The sequence below is a fragment of the Eutrigla gurnardus genome (assembly GCF_963514095.1).
Source record: "Eutrigla gurnardus genome assembly, chromosome: 10".
Taxonomy (NCBI): Eukaryota; Metazoa; Chordata; class Actinopteri; order Perciformes; family Triglidae; genus Eutrigla; species Eutrigla gurnardus.
Window position 1 is genome coordinate 8,200,875 of NC_139924.1, and position 19,155 is coordinate 8,220,029.

At 42.8% G+C, this 19,155-nt stretch overlaps 2 protein-coding genes and 1 long non-coding RNA gene across 3 annotated transcripts in view; 1 reads left to right on the top strand and 2 right to left on the bottom strand.

Moving 5' to 3' along the window:
* Positions 1-19,155, bottom strand: part of LOC311020381 — a 134,612-nt gene that overhangs the window by 60,446 nt on the left and 55,011 nt on the right. The window lies entirely within an intron of this gene.
* Positions 6,792-11,126, top strand: LOC311019853 (mRNA decay activator protein ZFP36L1). The gene is made up of 2 exons (XM_084019465.1): positions 6,792-6,963; positions 8,022-11,126. The coding sequence occupies exons 1-2, from the start codon at positions 6,910-6,912 to the stop codon at positions 9,264-9,266; spliced, it is 1,299 nt and encodes a 432-aa protein (XP_083875591.1). The 5' UTR covers positions 6,792-6,909; the 3' UTR covers positions 9,267-11,126.
* On the bottom strand, positions 15,805-18,916 carry trappc6bl (trafficking protein particle complex subunit 6B, like). The gene is made up of 7 exons (XM_084019330.1): positions 18,776-18,916; positions 18,356-18,453; positions 17,979-18,046; positions 17,774-17,891; positions 17,292-17,375; positions 17,097-17,190; positions 15,805-16,866 (listed from the first exon to the last, which is right to left on the bottom strand). The coding sequence occupies exons 2-7, from the start codon at positions 18,449-18,451 to the stop codon at positions 16,835-16,837; spliced, it is 492 nt and encodes a 163-aa protein (XP_083875456.1). The 5' UTR covers positions 18,452-18,453; positions 18,776-18,916; the 3' UTR covers positions 15,805-16,834.

Consider the following 19,155-nt stretch of genomic DNA (forward strand, 5'->3'; position numbering starts at 1 on the left):
GGCAACATGGCTTCTTATGACGCTCTCTCTGCATTTGGCTGCGCTTCAGTACCCAAACACCTGACATCACGCTGCAATTTCTGCGTTGGTGATCTAGTTCCTCTCTAGGCCTGAGGCAATTGCAAAGAAAAAGGAAAAGCCCTTTCTGAATTAATTTTCTACTGCAGCAGATTTGTACTCATTAAGTCCAATTATTTTTGACATCTCAGTTAAATAAATAGTTTTGGAAAGGATTTTTCTACTGAAATCCACTGAGAGGACCTCTCCTCTTTTCCACTTTACCACCCCCGATCTCTGACCCTCTCTGTGCTACTTGCTCAACATGTTCCCTCTATTTATTTGAAAACGTCAAGACTTCATCTTCCCTCTAATCAAACTTCTCAGGAATCCCGGCACACAAAACCAGAGCTTGGGATTAATTATATTTTGCTGGAAATCTCGTTCCTTACAAGTGTTCCTGGTTTTCCCGAGTTTGCTGCATATTTAAGGCTTTGCTGTTCCTTCTGGTCACACATGAGGCAAACAGAAACACAATGTCATAAACCATATCTGTGTTATTGCAACAAAGATTTGGCTGTTTGTTTTGGGTTCGGAGGATCTCCAGGAACTGTTGCTTAACGCGCGTACACACACACACACACACACACACACACACACACACACACACACACACACACACACACACGGGTGTGTAAATTCCCCTTGCCAACCTGTCTCTCAGCTCTGGCTTTACTGCCTTGACCTCTTTCTTTGAGCTATTTGTGTGCGTCTCATGAAATTCACTTGTTTCATGTAGTATGGACATTAAAAAATACACATATACAGCCTAAGGTAATGGATGCAGATGTTAATTTATCATTTATTTACACAGAAACTGTATTAGCCGAATTAATCTAATGCACTCAGAGAAGGCCATCAAATTAAGTGGAAATGGAGCAACAGCTCCCCTCGCTGGTGGATCAGATGTACAGACATACAATTTTCATGTCTTTGAAATCGATGTTCACATTGTCTTCTGCTGCTCAACCAAAAGTCAAGGTACTGTTTCTAAGCCAAAAGTATTATTGCTCAGCCAAAATCATGTCTACTTTGAGTACACGTTAAGTGAGTAAACGTTACTGCGTTACATTTTTAAATGACAAAATAGATTGCAACAAGCATTATGACCTGCCATTCATAAACCAGTGTGTTACAGGACTCACCTGCAAGCTGCTCCTCAATGCACAACACAACCAGTCCAGTCCACTCACCGTCCCACTGGAACCAGTCCACCCAGCCTCTCTCTGTCCCAGTGCCATCCTCAGAGTTGTCAAACATTTTCAGCTGAATGTCGTCACATCAGGGTTTATTAATAACAACGACAGGATGGCCTCACACGCCTCCCTCAAGGCACAACGTCTTCGGCGAAGTCGCAAAAATCAGCTGAGAAATCCGCCGGAAGCATATCAGCGAGCACCTGTAGGGTCACGCGACCCCTTCAGGTGTGTGTTTAAAAAATGGGTCACTGGAGTCTGGGGTGATGCGTGATCCGTTCAATTTAAATGCGACCCTGACAGCTGCAGTTCTGCTAACCTTAACCCACTATTACGTTGTGTTTTATACGAATACATCGTTGTCCATTGTTGTAATGAGTAGTAGGCCTAGCCTTAAACAAAAATAAAAAGCCCATAAAACAAACGACTGTTTTTCATAAATATGTAGTAGGTTAAATTATGATATATATTAAAAGCACACATTTGGGTCCAACGTCGTATAATAGCTCACTGTGTATAATAGCACAACCTATGGCTTTACAGATTTGTGATCTGTAATATGTAATCATACTTTCATCCAGCAGAGGGCAGTAGATACATATTGTTTCAGATAGATAGATAGATAGATAGATAGATAGATAGATAGATAGATAGATAGATAGATAGATAGATAGATAGATAGATACATGGATGGATGGATGGATAATAATAATAATAATAATAATAATAATAATAATAATAATAATAATAATAATAATAATAATAATAATAATAATAATACATTTTATTTGTTGGCGCCTTTCAAGCACCCAAGGTCACCTTACATGATAAATTCAATTCAATTCAATTTTATAGTGTCAAACAACAGAAGTCATCTCAGGACACTTAATATTGAGCAGGACTAGAAGACGCTCAAAATGTCAAGAGTCAACACAATTTCAAAGTCCCAACATCATGGATGGATGGATGGATAGATGGATAGATGGATAGATAGATAGATAGATAGATAGATAGATAGATAGATAGATAGATAGATAGATAGATAGATAGATAGATAGATAGATAGATAGATAGATAGATAGATGATGTAGGACCCCAGATTCTATGCCACTCTCCCCCAAAACAAATAAGTCAAAAGAAGAGATCTGAACTCTCCTCCATCACTCTCTCACGCCTCCCCCCTGACTCATTGTCTCCGTTTCCATTGCTACACCTTCTTCAGACATTTGTCACTGTTAACTTGTTTTTAAACCCTCTACGTCCCTCTCCCTCTCCTTCTCTCCAGCTTTCTAATTGAATCCACAGGAGTGAATTCCAGCAGGCAGGAGAGGGAGCAGAGGGAGGAGGTGATGTCAGAGGTCAAAGGTTAGATGATGACCTCTGGCCTGTGAGTAGAACCCCGCTGTGCGGCGTTTCTGGATGTGTTTGCGCGTGTGTCTGTGCATTAAACAGAAACAAGACTGAGTCGTAGTTGTTATGTATTTATGCATAACTCAACATTCCGATGCAGTTACTCACGTCTATTCACGAGGAAGCTGCAATGATTTCTCGTTAACGGTTTGAATAAAAGTGCTTTGCTTCATTTGTTTTATTTCATAGTCTACATTTGTCTTTTCCGTGGTGTTTATTCTCAAGAAAATATCAGTTCATGAAGATCTTAGGCAGGTGCTGTTTGTTCCTATCAACGACAAACAGTTTTTTTGGGAGCACGGTATCACAACATGGATGATGGGAACAAAAGGTGACATTTCCAACACATAGGCTAGTACTTCCACAGAGGGTGCAAGCTGTAGTTTTTGCTGAAATTTCACTGTCGGGGAAATTCTCTTCCTAAATCCCAAACTTTCTCTGTGACTCCCAAAGGCTGTGAATAAGCACACACACACACACACACACACACAGCGGAGGGGCAGGGAGTACATTGTGAAAGAAGGAAGGCGGTGAGGAGAAGGAGGGGTGAAGAAAGGGGAGGAAAAGAGGAGCAGATGTTCATCAGGTCCACACACCCCTCCTCCCCGCTCCTTAATATTTCAATGGCAATAGTAGCCTCTTTTCTGAAGAAGCCTGTGTGGGGATGTAGAGGAATTACTTCACTTAATCATGAGGCTGTCAATAGGCTGAGTGTGTCGTTCTCTGTAACACACACACACACACACACACATAACAAATGGTGTTGATACAGTGGTTTCACTCTGTAAGTTTTCTACAGATTCACACCAACATACACAGTTGTGATTAAGAATTAGCTCACATACCCGGCCTACTCACACCTCTAGCCTTCTTACATCAAACTACCTCTTTTCAGACATCCCTCTTATTGGAGTTCTGTCAAATATTTCTAAGAAAACATGTGTTGTTTCATCCCATTGCTTTAACAACAAACCCTTAGGTGTACAACAGTAGCACCCTGTTATCGGTCGCCTAACAAGTCAACACCACAGTGCAGTGTCACCTCTGTAAATCTCGTCTAATATCAAGCAGATGTTGAATCGGCAAAATGCTTTCCTCGTGACTTGGCTAATTGTTTCACTGCAGGCGGATGTGACAAAGCAAGGCAACGTGACACATCTTTATGCATCTGGCTGATCCGTTCCAAAATCTGTGGATAAAGCTGGTTGCAGAGTCCCGTCCTAACGAAGCCACCTCTGTCCTCTGCCTTTCTCTCATCCCCCTTGTTTCTATTAAAGCCCCCAATCCAACCCCTTCATCCCTCTCCACACCCCCCACTCTTTCCTCCGAACAAGTCCTCCTATCCACGCATTCACCGCCCTCTGTTATTTCCACCGTGTGTGTGTGTGTGTGTGTGTATGGGGGTAGTGTCGCAGAGGGCGGGCCATTAGTTTGTTAGTTGGTTCTGCAGCTCATTGAGCTCATTGTGCTCCAAAGGCCCTCTAGCCCAGCTGGACTCAACAAGAAGCAAGAACTCTCTTTAAAACCTCTCTCCTCTGCTCTCCTCCCTTCTCCTCCCCCCATCTCTCTCTCTCTCTCTACTCCCAGTAATCCCCAACTCAGCCAAAAGGGATTTGTTTATAGAAGTAAACTCTATCCGCCGACCAAATAGCTTGTTTATAGATAACACTTGTTTACTTAACCAAATTAACAGAAGGGCCGGCTTACCTTGAGGCACTCATGTTGTTGACGTGGTGCTAATGGCTTGTTGTTCACAGTGGTGGTCTACATCTCTGGGTTCAAAAACAAACACGCACAGCCAACCTCTTAAGACAATGAACTAATTAGGGCAGTGTCTCATGTCTGGGTTAGCACCCAAAGGTCAGTCGCAATATAATCAGGCCGTGCACGCTTAGCATGAAACGCACCTCGGGTGAAAGCGGGCAGCTTTAAACGCGGGAGGGAACGCAGCCCATAATGCATGCTGGGATCCTGGGAATCACGGTGGCCGGGCGCTCACAGTTCGATTTCCAGCCGACCTTTGCTGCATGTCATGCCTCCACTCTCTGCCCTCGTTTCTTGACATCCCTCTAACTTTTTAGTGTGCACAATCCACACAAAATAAACCACAACTGCTGCTTTACCAGTGCCAAAGCAGAATCACATTTGAGTACATTTAATACGGCAGTTACGGCAGAGATCGACCGGACAGAAAAGAGGTATGCCGTGCAATAAGGATCCACTGAAAGAATGGCACCTGGGACGTTATGGTCACATGGAATAAGTGCGCTGGACACCAGGAAGGACACTAACTCAGCTTCATTTACAAATCACAGGTCAAAAACCTGGCTGGCTGAGTCACCCTCCGGGCTGTAGGGGACCTTTTGGCCTACCATTACATCATCACAGGACATGGGAGACAAGGGTGGGGGGGGGGGGGGGAGACCCTCTGTCAAACACACACAAGCATGTGTACACACACACACACACACACACATAATGACGACCACTTGGCTGGACCAAAACAAAGCTTTTCAGCAGGCTTTGTTCTCAGCTGAACTCATCTTTCCAAGAGGCTCAGAGCTATGTGGTGGTTTCAAGATCTCTCAGACTTTTTTTTCTCGGAGAGGGGTACGTTGTACACAATTTTGACCAATTTCGGACATTTCTTTCTTTTGTGCTCTTGCGAGGACTGTACGCTTTTCCAGCCGACTAACTTAGGAGAATATTTCTCCCCCTTTTTTGTTTTTAAAAAAAGGGAACACTGTCATCTTTAATTTAAGATGGTGCTTTTATTCTAACCATATGTGATTCCAGTCTCAGTTGAAAACAGCACCCCAATGGGAATCAAACTCCTATCTCCAGTGTGGAAGCACTGAAATGTACAGAACTAACTCCTGTCGTTGCAGCACTCGTCAGGCTACTGGGCATGCTGTCGAAATCCTCCTTTCAGTTTCAGAGGTGTGACAACTTCACTCCTGGCAGACCTGTGTGGGTGTGTGTGTGTTCTTGAAATTCTGTCTTTGTGAGGACCAGTGCCTTACCAGAAGGAGAACAAAGCCTTTATTATCAGTGGACACATCATAATTACACATCATTTTCTAGGCTAGAGTTCAGGGTGTATATTGGGTTGTGATTATGTCTCAGATTTGAATTTAGGGAAATACAATTTTACTTTGACATTGTTTTGGTCCTTGCAAAGATAGAGAAACAAACCTGTGTATGTGAGAGAGAGTGAGTGTGTGTGTGTGTGTGTGTGTGTGTGTGTGTGTGTGTGTGTGTGTGTGTGTGTGTGTGTGTGTGTGTGTGTGTGTGTGTGTGTGAGTAGGATTGTCAGATATTCTCATGGCTCTGCTCTGCAATGGAATTTTCACACATCTACCTTTTACTTTGAAATCAAAGACTTCACTCCCCCTCGTCTGTCTCATATGGCTCGACTGTCTCCATACCGTCTTTTCTACCCATGTGCTCCTGTTTTTTGTCCTTGTGGTTTCCTTCTCTTTCCACTGCATTGTGGTTTGACCATTTGCCATCGGGCCTATGGCTAAAAGTGCAGGCCAATTCATTTAAATAGCAAAGATAAATAGTGTATTTTATTTATTTATTTATTTTTCAAACAAACTGTCAGTTTCATACCTTCAGCCTACATTTAAAAATGGCATGGTGTGTCACTTGAAAGAGTTAGCTACTTTACCTGAAGCTAACTCGCTCCCTTCTAAATAGAATTAAACCATAATTATATATGAGGGATGGTACCGGTCTGCTCTGCTCCCTCAAGTCAAGATTCAGTAACTGCTGTAAAAAAGGACAGACAACAAGACATTAGCAGATGAACTGAATGGGTCGGATAATAAAGTAAAACTAGGTGGAAAGACAGTAATTTGCATTTGCCAAATGTAACTTCTATAGTGTTAAAAAAAGATTCATCAATGGCATAAGTTCCTGAAAACAGGCTCTTCTTTTTGTTTAAGTATTAAATCGTTACAAAATCAGTTGAATAAAAACTTTTTTTTATTTTTTATTATCGAGCTGGGACTGCTGGTGAAAACAACTTTCTACCACACACACGCACACACACACACAGAGCCGTGGGAGTGGCTAGCAGCAGTGTTAGGTTTTAAATCCACACGTGGTCTGGGGACTCGGGCTTGTTTCGCACCGCGTACACAACTAGAAACTTCTGACCAACTCATGCCAGCGAGTCGCACACGTCTATCACTGCGGGGGCAGACGGGATCGGACGAAACTTTTTGGTGACCCAGCAAACATGCCATCTTTCCCCCTCAACCAGTTCACCGACTTGGAAGAGATGATGTGCAAGGTAAAGGGAAAGTGCGCAGAAAGTTGAGCGGAGCAACAAGTTGGCTAGCTTTAGGTCACGGGAGGCAGGGGGCTAGCTAGCATACAGTGCTAACTTTATGCTGTTTGCTCTCTTCATCTTTTCAAGTGTTGTTTAGCAAGACTCGGTTTAATGTTAACCACGCTAGGCTTGATCGAGCCTTTGACTGGTTTATAAGTGAATCTGAAAGTAAACTTACCCCGGACCTGAAGCCAACTCGTCACAAAGTTAGAGCGCCGTTGGAAGTTGCCGTTGCGATTCTTCGTGACGTGGGCCCGTTGAAACAGTTTCTAACTAGCAGTTTGCTAATGTAGGGATTTGGTCTCAGTTAGCTAACGTGACGCGGTTAAGCTAGTTTTCGCCGCCGCTGCTCACAGACGGGTTAAAAGCCCCGTACTCTCGGTGGCTCGTTAACGGTAAACAACGCCGACAAACCGTAAACAACGATGCGCTAATGTAGTGCTGGTAACAACAAAAAGTCGCCAGATAAAGTTGTCAACCTGCGTCGGTGGCACGGAGAGGCGTTTAATTCAATGTGTATAGTGAATTAAATAGTGTATAACAGTATAATATCTGCACTTTCATTTGTACTTTTTTGTGATTTTCTGTCCTGTTTTTAAATGGAGGTAATTTGCCTGTTAGGCCTAAAGAGGGAACTTGCTTAAGACGAATTTAATATGGAATGAAAATACAATCAGAAGAGAGCAGGTCGAGTTAGACATATTTTTGACTTAGTAGTACCATACAAGTTTGTTTTCATACATGCTAGCATTTAGTAGGCTACCCATCATCTATGTATACAGTTCTTCATAGAGTACATCATTTATTAACATCTAGTTGAAAGATGGAAAATCAATTAACTGAATGGATTGGATAATAAAGTTAATCTAGGTGGAAAGACAGTAATTTGCATTTGCCAAATGTAACTTCTATAGTGTCAAGTTTGGGAAAAAGATTGATCAATGGCATAACTGAAACTTGATAGTTATTGTAAAATATATCGTCTAATGTCTTGTTTGTCCTTTTTTTTTTTTTTACAGCAGTTACTGAATCTTGACTTGAGGGAGCAGAGCAGACCGGTACCGTCCCTCAATCTGGCAATGAGATCACCGGGGTGCATTGGTCAGCCACGTAGCAACATATCGTTTTCCCTCTCCTCTCTCTCCGGCCTCCCCACTGATGCTTCAGACAGTCCATTTCTGACCTCCAGCCAATGGGGGCAGCAGTCAGAAAGCCACCTGCCCAACCAGCTCACAAATTCCACCCAGTGGGGAAAGTCAGGCTTCCTTGCCCAGCGCTCCATCAGCATGGTAGAAACCAGCAGCGCCACAGCAGCAAGTCTAGGCTGGCCCGGGACTGACATAACGCACTCCCAAGGTGACATCAGTCCTACTGCACTGAATGAGAGCTGCTCCTCTTCCACGTCTTCCTCTTCCTCAACACGCTATAAGACTGAACTGTGTCGATCTTTTACTGAGAGCGGCTTGTGCAAATATGGAGGGAAGTGCCAGTTTGCTCACGGGCTGGACGAGCTGCGGGATCTTAACAGACATCCGAAATACAAGACGGAGCCATGCCGTACGTTTCACACCATTGGATTCTGCCCCTACGGGATGCGCTGCCACTTTGTCCACAACGGCGAGGAAGAAAAGCAACAAGCCCTCTCTCGTTCCTCCTCCTCTTCATCGTCCTCTTCCTCAAGCATTCCCCAGCAGCCACCTTCCTCCTTCCGATCACACAGACCTCCTCTTGTCAGACAGAGCTTCAGCTTTGCCGGGTTTCCCTCTGCCCCCCAGCAAGTCCCTCTACCCGCCCTTACTGCTCACCCTCCTCCTGCCACTGCTTCTTTCATGCGTGCTCCATCGGCTTCTCCTCCTTCCTGTGCTGACATTACTGACCTCCTTTCTCATGCCTTCCTGGAGATGGACTCTGCATTTGAGGCCTCCCCTGCCCACCAGTACCAGCCCCCCATGGGCCAGGCTACTTCAGCAGATCCCCGGTCTCCATTCCTGCCTTCCCCGGACTCTGGCTGTTCTCCTTGTGGGATGTCTCCGACTGCCTCCCCTTCCCTGAGGCAGAGTCCCAGTGCTGGTGGGGCCTTTTCAGGGCCACTGGGTGCACGGTCCCTATCTTACACCTCTTTGTCAGACCAGGATGGAAGCAGCTCTGCTAGTTCGCTCAGTGGCTCTGAGTCCGGCAGTGGCATTAATGAAGTCAACGGCAAACGTCTGGCGGTGTTCAGTCAGCTCTCAGTTCCTGAGGATGCTACTGGGTTCTGCCTTTAGGTTGCAGTGTGCTGTGAACACACATACATATATATATTTATATATATACACATTCAGACACAAACACGCAGAACTGGGATACTCTGAGATGCGATGTATGCAGTACAAAAATATCCCCACACAATGCTCACACACTAGAACCCTATAATTGCACACATACCTCGCTCACAGCCACTGGACCGACACCTCAGACCTTGCTTTCCTGCTAGCATCAAAGAAAAACAAAGACTTTGGGACTGACTCAGAACGTACGGAGAGATTCGCCTATTCGAGTTATGTGGTTAAAATGTCACTGACGTACGCGTTAAGGAAGCCACAGCGATGTGGAAACTGAAATTTGTGTTGCCACCAAAACAGAGTACATAATCGAGACAGAAGTGAAATAGTGCTGGAAGCGATTGATGCTTTACCAAAATAGTCTGTTGAGATGGCAAATTGCGACAAAGATCTTGTAATCACAGTGTGATCGACCTCAGTGCCGCCTGTTGTTGGGTCCAACCACACCATTTGTAGTCCATTCTACCAACATGGCTGAGTGAATGTGACAAAGCCAAAGACGTCTTTGTAGCTCCGAAGTTTTGATTCTGGTAGTACAAACACACAATGTTAACTGTGAACAGTATTGTGTTTATAAGCAGTTGAGTGTTTTTTTTCCCTTCATAACTACAGTCTGATGTTATGTTTAGATCACTGGCTGAATCTGAATGTTAGTTTTTAACCAACTGAAGTGCCTGTTGCATTCTTTACCAGGTCATGTGTTGAAACAATATTTGTTGGTTTGTTAGGAGAGATGTGTGGACGGGGTTCGAGTCTTTTTATTTAGTCGAGTACGCTAGATTGAGTTCAGGTCTCTGTCTGTTGCTGAGATGACCACAATTGTTCTTTTGTGTCTTGTGCGTTATTGACAAACTACCACCAGTAAAATGCCAAATGACCAAATTTGACCTGCCTTACAGGAGGGGGGATGGGGGATTCCGTTTGAGCTCAACAAAAAAAAAGCCAAGTGGGCTCGGTCATATGGCCTATCGTTAACTGTACGACGTGCCAACTGGAAAAACAGGACATGGGAATTGTGGGGGCTTTCAAATGCAAAATGGACCATGAATATTTAGAATCAAAGATGGACACAAAGAAATAGATATTTGATGCCATCACATGATTCTGCATATTATGTGTAAACTGATGATGGCTTGAGTGGCAAGGCACTTGGCATGGAAGGACATTTGAATCAAGTCCTGTGAACGTTTCATTGAAGTCCTGTTTTACATCTGGCGTCTTTCCTAAAAAAAAAAAAACTTTGTGGTGCTAATATGTATTTTAGAATATCACAACATTCCCAGGGAGTGGGTTTCCCCCCCTCCCTTGTCCACAGGCAGCACTGGTGTCACATTTTTGATAAATATTAATGTTTTTGACTCAGCCCACCATATTTCATGTCTCTCTGTCAGTATTAATTCTTCCCGTTATGTACTGTTATGTATGTGTAGCGTTCCTGGTCACATGTATATGAACACCCAGGTCTGTTGCCTTACTGAACTAGATGCAGCATTCTGTAGGGTTAGGGTATGTATGCTTCATGTTTATAGAAATGTTACTTGGCTGTTTTGTGTGTTAATGACGTAGCTGGTAAGAAGAACAGACACTGTGCTGTTACTGGTCTATTTAAAACTGCCTTTTCACCAACATGTTTGAGGCCTGTTTAGTGTTAAAGGTGAGAATCTTTAGTAAATTAATTTCTTTAATTTATTTTAACGTATTTATAGAGGACTTTGTGTTGGTGATGCTTGTATCAAGTTTAATATATTTGGTTTCTCTTGTTTTTTTTTTTCTTTTTTGTACTGGAAATAAAGTTGTTTTTTTAACGGATTGTTTGTTCATTTTTTATCAGCTTCTCTAGGTTACACTTTGAAATCATCTGCAGGTAAAATCTATGCGGGGCACATCCGCTCAGAAACCTTGTTTTGAGGTGCTGATGCATCAGTGCAGAAGTTACAAGACTCACGTTTCCTGCAACTTTGTGCCGAGTAAAATGTAGCACGCTGGCTGTAATATCTTTGCAACAATGTTCATACAAGGAAGGAAGCACGCCGGAAACCAGTGAACTGTCATTTATGGTTTTCATTGTAGATCACGTTCCCCCTGTGGCCTGGTAATGTTGAGGTTTACTGCGTTTGTTTCGCTTCACTCTGCATATCTTAGATTGAACAGTCAGTGATGCTTTCCTGGACTGTAACTGGATGATGAGAACTATTTTTATTGAGGGCTTTTAGTTTTGAACAGATGCTGCATTTACCTGGAACTTAGTGGACCTTTTTGTTTCACAAAATAGCTTCAAATAAAAGTTTTACTTTGACTATCCGTGCTAGCCAGATTTTGAATTGCAAACTTTAATCCAAAATTTGCACTTAATGCACTAAACCGCATATTTCAACAGCATCATTCTCCGAGTTTGTCTGCTAGCAAGACACTGGTGTGCATGTGCATGTAGTCATGCCATTGAGATCTCATGTGGAGATAAGAAGGCTCTTGTTTCGGGTTTAATCTGACCAATCCTGGGCTCCCACCCATGTCCCTTCTCCCTCACTGCCTCTGCTGAATCAATCCTTCCTGCCTAACTTTGTTCCTCTCCTTTCCTTCAATTACATCCCCTCACCACATCCTTTCAGCACTAGTCTAATCTTCTGTTGCTATGGTGACAAACAAGTTTGTCGGGGCAGGTAAAAAAATAAATAAATAACGCACAACTTAATTGATTGACTACATATGATAAAACCAGATAACAGCCTTATGTATAAAACCACATTTTGGTCTAAAGTACCTTAAGTCAGTGAATAATGTTAACACTTAATGATGGTGTGAACTTTTTCTATCATTCACAATGTCCCACAATAAAACAAAACATGGCTATGGATCCACATGGTTGGCCCTCCAGGAATCTCTTTCATGCACACACAAGAGTTATTATCTTGTCACTGTTAACATGAGATGGGCTTGCTGTCTGGGAGTGATTAGTGGCCGTGAAGGGGTTAAAGGTATATGTGTGATTGTATGGTTTCCTGTGTGTGTGTGTGTGTGTGTGTGTGTGTGTGTGTGTGTGTTGCATTGTGTCTGATAGACATTCTCCCACACTCATGCCCTGTGGGACATAGCAAAGGCAGGCAGATGGCTGCATTCAGGTCCACCACGGGTCAACATATGGCCCCGAGAGACAAAGTTTGTGTTTGTGTGTGTGAGACAGAGAATCTCACTCTTGGGCTGCTATGCATGAGCGGAGAAAGTTGAATGAGTAGAAGGGAGGAGGGGGGGAAAGGTAGCTTGATAGCGGAGGCAGAAATAAAAGGCTTTGAAAAAGATGTTGTGAGATAAAGAAGCGGTGGAACATTTTGAGAGTGGGAAGGTGGGTGGCACCCCGGGAGATCAATAAAGCAGGGTGTTGGAATAAACCATACGAGCGGATGCAATTAATCACTGGGGAGTAGCCTGTTGGTCACATGTCCTACATTTGTAATGAAACGTTGCATAACACAACAGCAATAAGTAGTGCTTTACTAATCAGCTGATGCTAGAGGAATTGGTTTAAAGATGCCTTCACTACTGCTCGTTAACCCAGCCAACTGCAACACTAAGAATAAACACGTTAGTAGCTTGCTACAGCATGCTGTATTGATAGTGTCATAGGTAGGTAGCATCAAATGGCCCAATATTAATACACAATTATTGTTATAACCGCTCTACTCGGACATGTTGATGTTGTGCAGCTGCACGTATTGATCAATTTGGCTTCAACGATGATTTTAAATTGCATTTTAGCTGAAGTGATCCTGCAGATCACTCATCCTGGTCACCTTCTCACACAACAAAAGACTTCAGTCAGTCTATATGTGGACAGTGTTACTGAATTTTGGCAAGTCATCAATTTGAGAGAATGAATGCTGGTTTTACTTGCACACACCCCTAACTCCCCATTTCTTTCTTCTAGCCCCTGGACATCCTCCCCCCCCCCCTCCTCGTCCTCCTCTACTCTCCTCCCTCCATTCACCGTCCCTCCTTTGTGAGTGTATTGGTGATATTGTGATGCGTGGCAGAGCAGGAGGAAGGGGAGCAACACAAAAAAACGCCCGCCGCTGAGCCCTCACCATCATCCCTCAATTTCACAGATGCCGTCTCCAGATTTCCTCACATTACAGTGTTTTCCTGACGTTACTTTCACACCTTCCCAGCATTCCCTTCTCCTACACCGCTTGCTCTCCACTGACCCCCCTCCCCCTCTAATAAACTTCTCTTCTCTACCTTTCAATTCCCTCCAGCCTCCTGTAGAGGCTCTTCATTCTCCCCATCTAAGTTTCCTCTTGTCCACTCTCTCAATCTCACCCGCTCCTCCTACAACGCTGCCCCCTCCCAGTCTTTTCTCTCTAATCCCCCCCCCCCCCTCCCCTCCCGAGAGGATTCGGACAAAGTGTTTAATGGATTGCAACAAATGGTTAAAAGAGTGGGCTATAGTCAGGTGCTGCACATATGCGGACGGCGAACTCAGTTTTCCTGACTGTTTTTGGTCTTTCACAACATCCTGACAGTTGAATAGAAATCCCCAAAACCACACATCTCGCTGCGTGATGCAGATCAGCGGGGGCAGAGTGGCGGTCTACTCATAACCGGAGGCCTTATTCAACTTTTCTCGCACTCTTAAGCTCATTCAAGAACTCTTACCTCGAGAGCCTCCACACTTAAATTAGGACAGAACCCAGTTTGGAGTAGCACATCCCAACATTGTAGACAAAGGGGGCAAAGAGCATGTCAAAGGGGATGTAGTGTGGCACTTCCGTGAAGTTGAGGGACTTGGAAGAGAGTTTTTTTTTTTTTTTTTTTTAAAGGATCGCTACAAAACGACTTTTAATCCCAAGCATGGGTCAAGCTCTGAAAAACACTGGATCCAACACTTCCCATGATGCAACCGACAGTAACTCCTGCATTAGATCCTTCCCAACACCATACAATCCGTTTGTATGAAATAAATCAACAACGTCCACACAACCCTGATGACATCACCAGAGTTCTTTTCTCAGACTATAAAATGCTCCCTCGAGAGACACAGAAGCCATTTTACAACTGTTTTCACAGGCCGATTGGAAATTGGTGGAGTGCAGTTAAGTCCCCCCCCCCCCCACTAGTTTATGGCAACCATCTACGCTTCAATGCTGGGTTTGTGACCAAACATTGAGTGGCTATTGTTTCAATGTTGTGGTAACAGATGCGGGACATTTGTCTGTTGCAGGAGATTAAAAATGACTATACTATTATTTCAGTCAAACTTTGGCGATGCCTGTATACGATCTGAAGTGTTTAACCTCGAAAAGACGTGGAGATCTGCCCAAATTTCATTGACCATATATGCATGGCTGAGTCCACAGTAGTTGGCTGCCCTAACCGTGTTTAATACAAATACAGCTCTGATGTTGTCATTCATGATAAAAGCTTTTAAAAATGCACTGAAATACTGAGGCTAAGGTTTCTACTTGTACGGGGAAATATACAACTTCTGTGTCGTGTCCAATCTAAACAACAATGACTGTTGTCACAACAGTCAGAGCACCTAGCATCCACACAGCCGTTCAGCCGAGCCTGAGTCACATTGGGAGCTCATTAAATGGATTCAATTACAAGTAAAGAGCATTTGTTGTTTAAAACGAATACACAGATGGCAGTGGAACACTGGAACGCATTGAGGGATACTGATCGATTATAGCAGAGACAAGCAGCGCTATGACCCATCAACTAGAGCTATAATGTTCATGTGGTGCCATATAAAAATATAACAACAATTCCAGAGGATTAATATCTAAAGTGTAAAACGTTGTATTGAATCTGATGATTTGGCAGAACCCGGGTAGTTATTGTAAACACTAATTTAGAACCCAAATTCTTCAAAACCTATACAGATCGATCTCTCTCTCTCTCTCTCTCTCTGTAGAACAACTTAATGCCAAGCTCATGATATGGATCAACAACATGAAAGACATATTAATAACTTAAGCAGGGATGGTGGGTGAACAGTTGTTACTAGTGCACACAGTGAAATGTATGCAAAGGGTTTATAGACATCTTGTTTTATGACCAATCAATTGTAATAAATTATTTTGATTAAGAAGAAACTGTGATGACTATGACAACCTATTTGAATTAGCTTAAGTTGTGTGCAAGTTGCTAGAGATTTTGTTGCACAAACGGATAAATACACAAGCTTTGTTTATCATGGCACTGTGCAAGTTCTTTGTCCCAGACAAACACTGGGAGAATATCAGAAAGATGAACTGCAGACTTGAGAAATCAACATACAATCGACAGAACTTGCCAAATGGGAAAAGCAACAAACATGAAAATTCTCACAGCTTTGTGTGTCCCCCTAGTGGCACAAAGAGGCAACAGCATTTCAACATGCTTTGTTTTTCTGGTGTTGGCGTCACAACTTTACTATTTGATGAAGAGAAACTACTAATTTGAGAAATTTAAATTAGAAAAAACAGCACACACACACAAGCCGTTTTAGGATTTGCATTTGCAGAGACTTTTATACAAAGCAAAGTGTCATCAACAAAATGTAATCCAGAAATCCATGTGAAACAATTTCAAACACAATTCAATCACATTTGCATCGTACCGCATGCTCAGAAAATGTCAAAACCACACACAACACACATTCATGCTGTACAATATGTACAAATGCTTGACAACAAAATTTGCATTTTGGTACAAAAAAAAAAAGATCTGTACACCAAGTTTGAGTGATCAACACAGAGTTCAAGTTAGAGGAGCAGAGTGATGCTCAGAAACTGCTATCACATCTAATAATAGAACATTAAAACTGAAAGTCCTGTATCAATGACTCAGTCTCAATTTACATTTTGCTTTTTGAAATGTAAAAGTTCACCGGCACACATGAAACACCCAGCTCCTAAAGGCAATCTGCTATGAGGCAGAGAAAAGCACCAGGAACTAGCTACAGATTCTGTGTGTCAACTGTTGTATAATTAATCTGACGTGCCAGGTATAACAATTTCCAAAGTCTTACTTGATATCATGTGGATGGCTGCAAAATGAGATGAAGTTTTATCATAAATTATTGTGGATTTTAAATTATTTCTGGGTAAATCCTCTCAATTTGGACACGCAAACATTTCACTGCATTACATAGAACATTAAATGACCTTGTGATTTACTATACATTCACATTATTGTAGTCACATCGCTGACAAGTCAAAGCTCACTTCTGTTATAAAAACTAAAGTTGAGAACACCATACATTGTTTCACTCAAAAGGGAAACAAACTATCAGAAATCATCAAAATGCAAAAGGAATAAAATAAAGCCTGTTCTGTTTCAGAGTATGACAACTAAGAGGCCCTGTCACATGTACCTGGTTGACAGCAGAACCCGGCGAGCCCTGTGTGACCCAGATGTAGAAATCAAGATGACGTTTGATTCCCTGTGGTTAGACAGCAACTATTATCCTCTCCTGAGCAGAACCCCACGGGGCCCCGTCCATCAGCTCCAGGGTAGCAGAGAGGACCAGGTTACAACTTCTGGACCACCACTTGGAACTTACCTGGCAAGATGAAATTAATGAGAGGTGAATCATTTTTGTGGATCTTAAGAGACGTATCCACTTTTAAAAAAATGAAGTACATTACTCAAGGATACCCCATGAAGCTCACCAAAATTTCCTGACCACAGAACAGCTCTAACACATTGCATGAGTAAAGACACGTTGGCTACTACTGTGGGCTATTGCCCACAGCAAAGGGAGTCATGGATTGGTATTCTGATGGTACTTACAAGATGGCATAACGGAGACCTCGGCTGTCACCACGCTGTCCAGACCAAGGTTAGACAGAGCTCCTCTCACCACGCCACACGAAAAAGCAAGGTACTGAGGGAAAACAAAATATCTTTGGCTGGATATCAAAAAACAAAAGCGTAAAGTGCCTACTTCTAGTAGATCCCCAGCAATAGGAAAGAGAGTGTACTAACCTTTGGAGCCTGATCCAGGTACTGTTTTCCATTGGAGAGCTGAGTCAGCAGAGAAAACTTATTGTCCTGCAATACATAGGTACCCTACGGCAGAAAATGAATGCAAGAATTAATAATAATAATAATCAAAATAGCATAAAAATACATTTTATTTATAGAGCACTTTTCATAGTACTCAAAGCTGCTTTACAGTTAAAATACAGTAAAAATAGAAACAAAACTGACAAGCACCATACAAAAGAACACATCATTTTAAAGAAATGTTTTAATGTAAATAGAGTGTTGCAGTCTGTTGTGTTTTGGGAGAGAATTAAAGTAATCTATGACTTTGAGATTAGATCACTTTGAAATTAGTGAAGATTAAGATACTATAAGCTCTTCTTTGTCATTAAGATATGCGATATCTATCAAAAACCAAGTCACAGTTTCACAAAACATGACATTCCTGTCGGTGGAAAGACTACATCGAGCTTTTATTTTACCTGATGGTTTGTTCTGAGGTTGTCAACCTGCCTCCTGAACACCTTCGTCCAAAAGTCTTTACACACAAACTTCATTACATCCAGCTCATCCTTGAAACTGGGAGAGTCCCTGGTCAACCTAGACAGAGCAAGCATCAATGCATAAGTGAAGAGGATGCATGTCGCATACAGTGTGTGTGAGTGTGTGTGTGTGTGTGTGTTCTACCTCTCAATGAGTCCTTGTCCCACCCTGAAGCCCATGCTTTCAAGGACAGAAACGCAGACAGCTCTGTCCTGAAGAGAAGAAATGCAAGCTGTAATTTGCTCAGTGGACGAGAACTAGCTTGTGTGTGTTAGTGTGATGTGTCCTGTAAAAGCTACGACATTGTACATACAATTGTACTACATGTATATATAATGTAACAGTGAGCTTTGTTGTGGAGCCTGGGCAAGGGGAATACATTGTCAGAGTGATTATCAGGTTGTTTTAGTATCTACCAATATGCTATGATTAGCGAGAAGACGACTAGTAGCTAATATTTTCGTCAAGAGCTTCTTCTATTAATGTGTCAGTTAATTGATTCGTGCATTTAGTGAACACACCTTGTTGTCCAGCTCTCCTTTGCCAGACTGCTGCTCCTTGTAAATATGTGACACGATCTCCATGTGGAGAAAGTCAAACAGAGACTCGTCTGCCATTCCTGCCAATCACACACGTTATTATGTAGGGCAGTAAGACGGTTAAGCTTAACAGTTTCACTCCACACAGTTAAGCTGTGCACCAGAAGAAAGAAATTAGTAAAGAGTAACGCTAGCTAATTGTGAAACCCCCGTAGCGACGTTGACGTTAGCTTGATAGTTAGCGCCACATAGCTAGCTAGTGTTGTTTGCTGACATTGTTCTGTCTCGGCATATGACAGGAAATTAGTATAAATCAATACATGTAACGATACATGTGAAACAGCTTTCAGTTAACTAAATAAATTAAATACAGCGAACCGTTAAATCTGATAAAAACTTTACCTGTCGCTCTGTAGGCTAAACGAAGTAAACGCAAGTCTGCTTCCTGGGTTGCACTCGATATCTCTACCAGGGTTAATTCCAGGGGCTGAGTTAGCGGGAGTTTGCCCTTAGAACAACGTGAGAAGGGACCTAGTGACGGCCGATAACATGCTCCAACACCACAAGCACGTTCAGTGATAAAACGTATTTTTCAAATGCGTCAATAAACCTGGCACGGCAGAGACCGCCTGAAACCATATTAGAATATTACTTTACATCTCGGTGTACGCCGAATTGATTACAAACGCACTCTTTATCATATGGCCCTGGCAGCCCAATAGCGGTATGACACGTCACATCTCACGTGGTATCAGAACTCTGCTCGGATTGGGTCTTTGAGA

Coding starts and splice junctions, on each gene's coding strand:
- LOC311019853 (XM_084019465.1), top strand. CDS start 6,910: ATGCCATCTTTCCCCCTCAACCAGTTCACCGACTTGGAAGAGATGATG. Junction 6,964..8,021: donor TGGAAGAGATGATGTGCAAG/GTAAAGGGAAAG, acceptor TTTTTTTTACAG/CAGTTACTGAATCTTGACTT.
- trappc6bl (XM_084019330.1), bottom strand. CDS start 18,451: ATGGCAGACGAGTCTCTGTTTGACTTTCTCCACATGGAGATCGTGTCA. Junction 17,892..17,978: donor GGACAAGGACTCATTGAGAG/GTAGAACACACA, acceptor TGCTCTGTCTAG/GTTGACCAGGGACTCTCCCA. Junction 17,376..17,773: donor ACCTCAGAACAAACCATCAG/GTAAAATAAAAG, acceptor TTTCTGCCGTAG/GGTACCTATGTATTGCAGGA.